Source organism: Alosa pseudoharengus, unplaced genomic scaffold (assembly GCF_046254945.1).
Source record: "Alosa pseudoharengus isolate Yale_2024_CS ecotype anadromous, Long Island Sound unplaced genomic scaffold, YU_APseudo_1.1 YU_APseudo_1.1_scf_3, whole genome shotgun sequence".
Classification (NCBI taxonomy): Eukaryota; Metazoa; Chordata; class Actinopteri; order Clupeiformes; family Clupeidae; genus Alosa; species Alosa pseudoharengus.
This window is the reverse complement of record NW_027468718.1, coordinates 40,328,772-40,337,590: the sequence shown is the minus strand read 5'-3', so window position 1 is coordinate 40,337,590 and position 8,819 is coordinate 40,328,772. Positions and strand designations below refer to the sequence as shown.

General features: G+C 44.0%; 1 protein-coding gene across 1 annotated transcript in view; it reads left to right on the top strand.

Moving 5' to 3' along the window:
- Positions 1-8,819, top strand: part of itgav (integrin, alpha V) — a 27,929-nt gene continuing 19,110 nt past the window's right edge. Inside the window, exons 1-10 of the mRNA XM_076264251.1 lie at positions 1-692; positions 973-1,103; positions 3,901-3,992; positions 4,505-4,619; positions 4,995-5,056; positions 5,234-5,279; positions 6,611-6,733; positions 7,041-7,085; positions 7,456-7,499; positions 7,619-7,675. Coding sequence (XP_076120366.1) covers positions 529-692; positions 973-1,103; positions 3,901-3,992; positions 4,505-4,619; positions 4,995-5,056; positions 5,234-5,279; positions 6,611-6,733; positions 7,041-7,085; positions 7,456-7,499; positions 7,619-7,675 — 879 coding nt within the window. The 5' untranslated portion in view covers positions 1-528. The remainder of the gene's footprint in view (positions 693-972; positions 1,104-3,900; positions 3,993-4,504; positions 4,620-4,994; positions 5,057-5,233; positions 5,280-6,610; positions 6,734-7,040; positions 7,086-7,455; positions 7,500-7,618; positions 7,676-8,819) is intronic.

The following is an 8,819-nucleotide window of genomic DNA, read 5'->3' as shown; positions in this document are numbered from 1 at the left end:
GCCCTATTTAGACGTCTTTGGGAAGAGAGACATTCCATCATACTTCTATGTTCCGCGGAAACAAACGATAGACGGCGACACTGAGGAGAAAAAAAGGCCGTGGGCAAAACGGGTTGCGGAAGTCTCAGTTACGTTGGGGGTTACGTGAAGTTGGTCAGTCCACTTCCTGTACAGTGGGACATCCCGCTGCATCAGTCTCCACCGTATCCATGGTGAAACAGTCTCTTTTTGACATACTTTTTAAAAAGACTGCGTTGACGCTAAATCGGCTACACAAGGATATGCGACCTTACCTCAGTCTGTTTACGTCCATTATGTGAACGCTGTTCTGAGTTCAATCTGGTCGAGACGTTGGCTACAACTATTTGTCCATGGACATGGAGTGTGGAATCACTGCGAATCGAATGTGTTCGTAAGCAGGAACAAGGACAAGTTACATCTAGGCTACACTTCTGTAATACTACTCGTTTGTAGCCGATTTCAAACCAAACACTTTGGTGGGATATAGAACAACCTGGAATAATAATAATGGGGGTGTATCGGAATCTATGTTTATCCGTTGCCATTATATTGTCCTGTCTCAAACACGGACTTGCATTCAATCTGGATATCGAGAAACCTTCTGTGTTCTCTGGTCCTCGAGGGAGCTACTTCGGATTTTCTGTGGATTTCTTCAAACCGAGTAATAGACAGTGAGTATGGTTTCATTGTTGATTAGTGCGTCCGCGTCAAGAGGCGCAACAGCAAATTCATCCATCTCGATGAAGCATTGTTGCCACCATGGGAAAATGCTATGTTTACGTCCACTGTGGGATGGAGTATTCCAGACGCTTGATTACTTGAATAATTATGGCACTCTTTTGCTTTTTGTCAAATTAATACTTTTGTAACATGTCCATACACAAGATCCACGTAGCTTGGGTTGCTGATTTGGGTAGCCTACATTTTCACTGTGTGCCATTTTGTTGCCAGATTAAACGTTCTTATAGGTGCTCCAAGAGCAATCGTGTCAACAGTGTCAAACGTGTCCGAGAGAGGGGCAGTCTACAGCTGCCCTTGGCAAACCGGAGATGGTTGTAAACAAATACAGTTTGACAATACAGGTAAGTTATTGCACATTGTTTTACATGCCATCTGCTGATAGCATGTTTTGGATGTCAGAAGTGGAACAAGAAGTGTGTGTGTGTGTGTGTGTTGAAATCCAAATGATTTCAATGGGTTGGTAAGAGTAGCTGAATGGAAAGAGGGAAAGCGAGAGAGACAGACAGACAATGTTTTGTAATCAAGTCAGGGCTCATCCTGGAATGTTGACACACTGTCACCCCCACTAATGAGTCCAGTATCGAGTTTGCGGAAAGGAATAGCTGAAAGGACATTTACTAAGATGTCACACACCAAAGTACTGTTGAAGTCATTTTTCATTTTTAGTAGCATTTCTGGATAGTCTTTTGTGGAATGAATCATTAATGCTATAAAACAAGACTTTGAGTCAATAGTCCCATTGAACGTGGGATCGTACTGAGCAGTGAAGGCAGAAAATTGAATTGTGCAATGAGGAAACAGTCCTAATGGCATAAACAACCCAGTTTAGTGACCTTGTTTTGATTCACTAAACTGATGCCATTTATCTAGAATGAAAAGCAAAGTGCACAAGCTTCCTTTTCAGCTCATTTGAGATCTCATTAATATTCTGGGTCTGTTCACAACAGACTTGGTTTAAACTACATGCTTTGAGCCAGTCCAAGTCTCTTACAATGGCAGTGCACAAACTCATTCATGTGGATTATCTCTTGGTATGCTCAAAGTCCTCACCAGGCCAGGGGGTTGTGCCTCCCTACCCTCCATCAAAGCACTTAATGATAGTTCTCTGTTTGCAATCATATAGTGTCAGCCGTAGTCTTGTCCTTGGAAAAAAAGAGAAGAACTAGCCTAAAGAATATTTCTCATTTGAGCATGACAATGATATCTAGTCTCTTTGATTCACAGGCTTATCAGTGTTATTTACAGGTTGATATAACGTGTGTGGCATGTTTTTGTGAACCTCACCGCCATTAGTTTTTATGTAAACACTATTGTTTTCTCCCCAGAGTTGGTGGGTACTGCACCTAACCGCATTTTTTTTTTTTTTACTGTAAGTGATGACTGAGCAACAAAAGGGTTCTTTGTGCCAGCAGATCTGCTGACTGCTGTGCTGGGCAGCCTCAGCCTAGATTAGAGTGGGGCTTGTGGGGGTGTCGAGGTAAACACTGTAATTACTTTGGGTAGAGGAAAAGGAGCTGTTTTCCCTCTTACCGAAAGACGAGCCTAAGCAACAATGCCACTTGCTCAAAACTGTTGTGGTGTGGCTTTCCTGGGTTTGACTCAGGAACTGGTTCACTGGTTTTCACAAAGCTCCACAGTTAGTTATGTATGCTCAGAAAGAAAAGGACAGGGACAATTCATGTATGTGTTGTGGATAAGTTGGTGGGAGGCCAGGTAAGAAGATGGCAACATTTACAGTGTTATGTCTTCTTTGTAGTGAATTGACAGAGAGAGAGAAAGAGACTTGATAAGGTCTCTCTCACAAGCCAGTCCTGTCAAGCAAGCTGCGCTTCTATTTTTGTTTAGAGTGAGCATACCCACAAAGAGGTAGAGACCAATAGCAGTGCACTTCACTCTCAGACATGGCACTTCCTACTTTCATACTACATGCTACGCGCTACACTTGCTTATACACTACACACACACACACACACACACACACACACAAGCACACACACGCTCACCACCCAGGGAAATCCCCACCTCAGCAGAGGAGACAGAGAGGAGCTGGACAGTCACAGTCCCTTCGGCACCCTGACCCCCCCCTACCCCCCAATCACTTCTCACCAAAGTACAGATAGCCAATGCCAGACAGGCTCAGGCATGTGCTAACGCAGTGGAAGTACCCCACGGAGGTGTGAGTGTATGAGTGTGAAGCGGGGCTTTGTTCCAAACCCGCTCACCCTGGCTGAGAGGCCACTTTAGTTATCGGAGCACTTTTTCTTTGTCTATTTCTTTGTTTTGATTTGCTCGCTGATAGGTGAGATAAAGATTTCTATCTGATCAGACTGATGTCACCATGTCTCTTTACTGTGACTGGTGATTTGGACGTTTTTTCTCGACGAGGATCTCTGCTCAGTGATACGCTAAATTGGTTTGGTTTGGTAGCTGTCACGTGCCATGTTAGCCTGCTGGTTGGCGTGCAGCTCTCGGCGTAAGCCAAGAAGGGCTGAATGTGATGAACCTTCCCTATTATGGGATAGGAACAGGGTTTCTCTGCCTTACTTGGTCTGAAGTTCCTCCTGATGGGCCTGGAGGGCGGCTTCCTGATGACTCGGAAGTGATAAGTGTGAGCAATCATGCAGACATAGGCATAGATTAGCACTGAATTTAGCACTGAATTTAAAGAGGCAGACATTTTTGCATCCTGTTGCTGCATACATAAAGATTCAGCTTACACCGCCATCCAAATTGGAATATTAAAACGTAATTGATGTCATATTAACTGCCTTTTTACCTTTTACCTTTATCTGACTTGCTGACAAATTAATCTCTTGACATTGCATGCCACAGAGGGATGACTAATGCCTTTGTAGAGCAAAAGGTGTTCAAATGAGTCGGGATCACATAGGAGCCAATAATAGATTCAGCTGCCTCTCGCTATGGGGATGCATTTCACTTCAAACACAGGCAGGGGTAAGACAAGGGCAACACGCATCACTTCAGCAGAGAGAGAGGATGTTCTAGGGGGATTTGAGCCAGGGAAATGTGTGTTTACTGCACAACTGTGATGTCTCTCTAATGTCACTGTGTTCAAATGGTCCGCGTGTCCTTTGATTTGCTCATCCCAACTATCTGTGTCTTTAATCTCTCTTGCAGATGACCGGAAGAATGAAAACAACCAGCAAATGGAGTTCAAGACCAACCAGTGGTTTGGAGCTACAGTACGTTCAGATGGGGAACATATTTTGGTGAGTCTGTATTACCACGGTATGCTCTCTGCAAGGTCTTAGAGACTCTGGCCTGGAAGCACAGGGGAGGTTATCATCCCAGGCTATAGTCTCTGTTATTTAGGCCTCTTTCTTTCTGTCTTTAGTCACTTAGGGGCAGCCGTGTCCTACTGGTTAGCGCTTCGGACTTGTAACTGGAGGGTTGCCGGTTCGAACCCCGACCAGTAGGAATGGCTGAAGTGCCCTTGAGCAAGGCACCTCACTGCTTCCCGAGCGCCGCTGTAGCAGGCAGCTCACTGTGTCGGGATTAGTGTGTGCTTCACCTCACTGTGTGTTCACTGTGTGCTGAGTGTGTTTCACTAATTCACGGATTGGAATAAATGCAGAGACCAAATTTCCCTCACAGGATCAAAAGAGTATATACTTATATATACTTATATACTTTTCACTCACTCACTCAATCTTTCTTATAGAACCTGAGCAACAAATGAGGCCTGGTGTAGTTATGTAAAACTTGTCACTGTATGTTTCAGGCCTGTGCCCCTCTGTACCAGTGGAGCACCTATGGCCTTTCAGAAAGGGAGCCTGTCGGAACCTGCTTCCTGAAAAAAGGGTCAAGTGTGGTGGAATACTCCCCGTGTCGCTCAAGTAAGCTTACCCGTTCAAATAGTTCAAGTTCAGGTCAGATATCGAAAGAATGGAAGACTTTTGGCGTCAGTCAGATAATCATGCATAATTGTTCTACAATGGCCTGCCTGCCCCTGAATGAAGCTAGGAATCTGAGAATCATTTTGTCACCTGACAAGCTAACTGTCTTCTATGTTTGCTCTTCTGTAATTCTGCTCAGGCCTATAGTCTGTGAATAGTTCTTTATAAAATACATGCAGGTGACGAGACATGTTTTCAGCAATCCCCTGTTCTTAAAACAATGTGAAATATAGCCAATAAATAAGAAAACATGGAAGCTTTGCAATCAATATATTTTAAAATCGTACATTTATTTTATTTTCATTTCATCCTCAGATTTCAACTCACCAGAGGGACAAGGTTTTTGTCAAGCTGGATTCAGTGCAGATTTTGTGAAGGTACAAACGGCTCAGACACAACAAAAGGCCAATTTTTTGTTAATCGCGTTCAAGCACTTCTAAGGACCTTTTGAAAATAAATGAAAATGGTCTTTGTGGTCAACTTGAAAAGAGACAATATCCGTCTGGTTTGTAAACTAACATGATAACTGATTATGTCCTTTTTGCCTACAACAGAATAACAGGGTTGTTGTTGGCGGACCCGGCAGCTTCTATTGGCAAGGTAACTAATGTAATTGCATCAGTTTAACAAGTGTAATATTTAAGCGCATTAGCTAGCTGGGAAAGCTAAAGAAGCATGTGGGTGATGGAGGGTGTTTTGTGAAGCTAGGTTTGTCTGACCAAACAGCTGGTGCTTTTGTGTACAGTGGGGGTTTCTCCTGTCTAGCGGCTGGATACTGATGTGTAGAGTTTGTCTGGTCATTCAACAAAATGACAAAAATCTGGAGGGCTGTGTCTTTTTGGAAGCGAGTGTGCTTCAAAAATTATTACCCATGGCAGAGCTCTGCGTCGATAAATAATTCACAGATTCACAGGCTGTCCTCTGTCCACAGTTTTCTCTCTCTCTCTTCCCTTAATTCACTCTCTCTGTCTCTGAGAGAATCACTGAAAGAGTTGATGGCTTGTTATGAGTTCTGTTCTGACTTAAGAGGGTGTTCCCTAGTGAAAGAAAGACTGCAAGTGGTGAACCCTCGAATTGCAGCCTTGGAAGTGTGGTCTTGAGTTTGCAGTGTTAGCTTTCACATCTCAAGAATATGCTAATAGTATGTGTTTGTTCACATGCTGAGTTCACATTTTCCATTGGGTGTGAAGTTAACGAGAGAGAGAGAGAGAGAGAGAGACAGAGAGAGAGAGAGAGAGAAAGAGGGGCAAGGAGGAAGGGAGGAAAAAGAGAAGAATCAGTTCCCTTAAGTAAATAGGAATGTTTTCCAGTGTGTATAAAGAATGTTTGGCTGTCTAGTGGATAGGAGCTTAGGAGCTGATGCGTGAAGGGTAGTGAATATGCCCTGCTGGGAGCAGCCGGAGAGGACTGCTGCTCAGTGCCATGTGTGAGCTTTTCTGCCTGGCCAGTGGTGGACTCATGCAGCCGTATTCCCGACCAGAGCAAGTTCATGAAAAATCCACACAGGGAGAAGGGACACACAGGGCTGTGTTCCCATGCAGAGCACTGCTGTCCAAACCTAATGCTTCAGTTTACCATAACAATTGCGTCATAGTTTAGTTCATGGAGTGTTTTGTTTTTGTTTTGTTGGTTTGCGTTGTCAGTTGTTGCTGCAGTCTCATAGTGGACACATTTGGGAATGTTGGTCTTTATTTTAACCTGACTTGCAATTTATGCTGACACAAGCCATTCTGTGTGAAGCAGTGTTTTCCATTATACACAGAGCCTAAGATACAGATTCAAGTCTGTGGGTTTGAATTTGTTTTCACACACCCTTTCAAAGGTCATAAATGACATCATACCGTTTCCTTTCTAAGCCAAACAAGTTGTCCTCCATTAGACCATTTTATATGTTTGTCATAATGAGTCATGCACCTTTTGCCCTCCTGCAGGTCAGCTCATCTCCGACGACATATCGGAGATCATAACCAAATTCAACAACAACTTCTACACGACATACAGCAATCAACTAACCACCAAGTCAGCGAGCGCCCAGTATGATGATAGCTATTTAGGTACGGTCCTCTTCTTCATCTTATTTAACAGCCTTGAGTGGGTCTTCCACAGTAGTAATCATGATGTTCTCCTGAGGTTAGGACGGCTGCCATTATCGGAACAGTAGCTCAGGTTATAAAAATGACTGGTTCCTCTGATTTAAGGAACCAGCCTCCAGAATGACTCACAATAACTTTCCTCTGCGTCTAGGCAAGCTCCTACATGCTGTCTGGTGTACTTAGTGCTGTAGGGTGTGGAAAAGAAAAAATAGTCCCTGCAGCCTGCTAATAATGCAGCTTGGGTTTCTTTTTTCCCTTTCTCTTATAGGATACTCCGTAGCGGTGGGGGACTTCAACAATGATGGGGACGATGGTAAGAGTTTAACTGTGCTCACAAATGAGCTTTGATTGTTGATTTAATTCTGATTTAATTCGGGCTGTCAGCCTGTGCCTTCTGTACGTTTCTGTAGGCCATTACAATACAGTATTGGCCAAAAAATGTGTCTATGAAGCCTTGTCATCTGGTGGTGTAAGTGTCTCATGACTGATGAACTAAGCTATCCATTATGCCCTGACTGCACTGAGAGGGGTGGGGTGTGTGCTGGTTTAGCCTAAATGCAGGTGTATGCCCCTGCCCTAGCCCCCCCCCCCCCCCCTCCCCAGTTAATCCTCCAACTGAGTGCCAGCGCTGCTCAATGGAGGCATTCTTTGGTTTAATTTAGCGTCTGTTTCCCTTCATGCAGATTACATTACTGGTGTTCCAAGAGGAGAAAAAGCCCTTGGTTATGTAAGAGCTACACCCTTTTAATGAACTAAATATCATTATATCATAGAGATTTAAAAGCTATACATGGTGTGTCCCTGCAGAAAGAGGAAAATTATTTTGTTTATGTTGTGTCCTCACAGGTAAACATATTTAATGGGCAGAATATGGTGTCTATGCTCAACTTCACCGGTGTTCAGGTAAGCTGTGAGAGTTCATCTTTACTAAAGTGTAAGAAACCATACCTTCTTACATTCTTCTGTGACATGGCTGTGATGTGACGCCTTATCGGAGGTCGCTCCGACATGCATATTTTAACAGAATGTCCCCTGTGGCCACGGCCTAGTTTTGTTTGGTATTTGTTTACAAGCGAGGAGTTCATGTCCTAAATCCACTCCCACATCTGGAAGCTATTGTGAATCGCATCCAGAGGTTTGGAGAGGGAGAGAGAGAAAGAGAAAGAGAGATAGAAAGAGAGATGGAGAGAGATAGAGATGGAGAGGCAGCAGCAGAAGAGAATGCTCACTCAGCACAGGATGGAGGCAGAGTGCCCAGACCTCAGACCCAAAATCTGATTGGCTTAGAATGCTAGCATAGCATACCGCTAGAATCACTCTCCTGCTCTCTCTCTCTCTATCTCTCTCTCTTTCCCTCTCTGTTTCCATGATAGTTTTTTCCTTGAAAGATATACAAATAAGATTTCCCTGCTAATTTGTCTGATAAAGGTGTTTTCGTAACATGGCGGTTGCTATTGTGACACTGGTCTCACACAAAAACATTGAAAATCTAGTTGAGACATCTAGTTGAAAACATTGTGCATCAGCTTGTCCTGATATGGCGAGATTGTGGGTTTCTGGCTATGGCGATTATCCCATTGCATGAGACGAGTCTATTTCTGCAGTTTTCCTCACCACTACCATTTTCATTTATAATTCCTGCCCTGACACACACACACACACACACACACACACACACACACACACACACACACACACACACACACAAACACAGATACACATATTCGCACACACACCAGAAAAAATTAAAAATGAACTGTTAACAGGCATATAAATCAGAGCCTCCCCTCCTATCCTGCAGTGAAGGCAGTCCGCCCACAGGAAAATGGAGCTGGGCAGTGAATGGCAGGCTACTGACCAGAATATGTGTATCCATGTCAGGGGACCCGGGCCGTGTCAGCCTCCAGTTTGCATATTTGGGCATTGATCACCCACACAACATGCAAACACAAAACACCACACCGTCCATAATGACAAAGAGGGACTAGTGCTCTTGGCTAGTGCCACTGGACCGCGGTGTGCTGCTACTGCTCTGTGTTGGTTTATA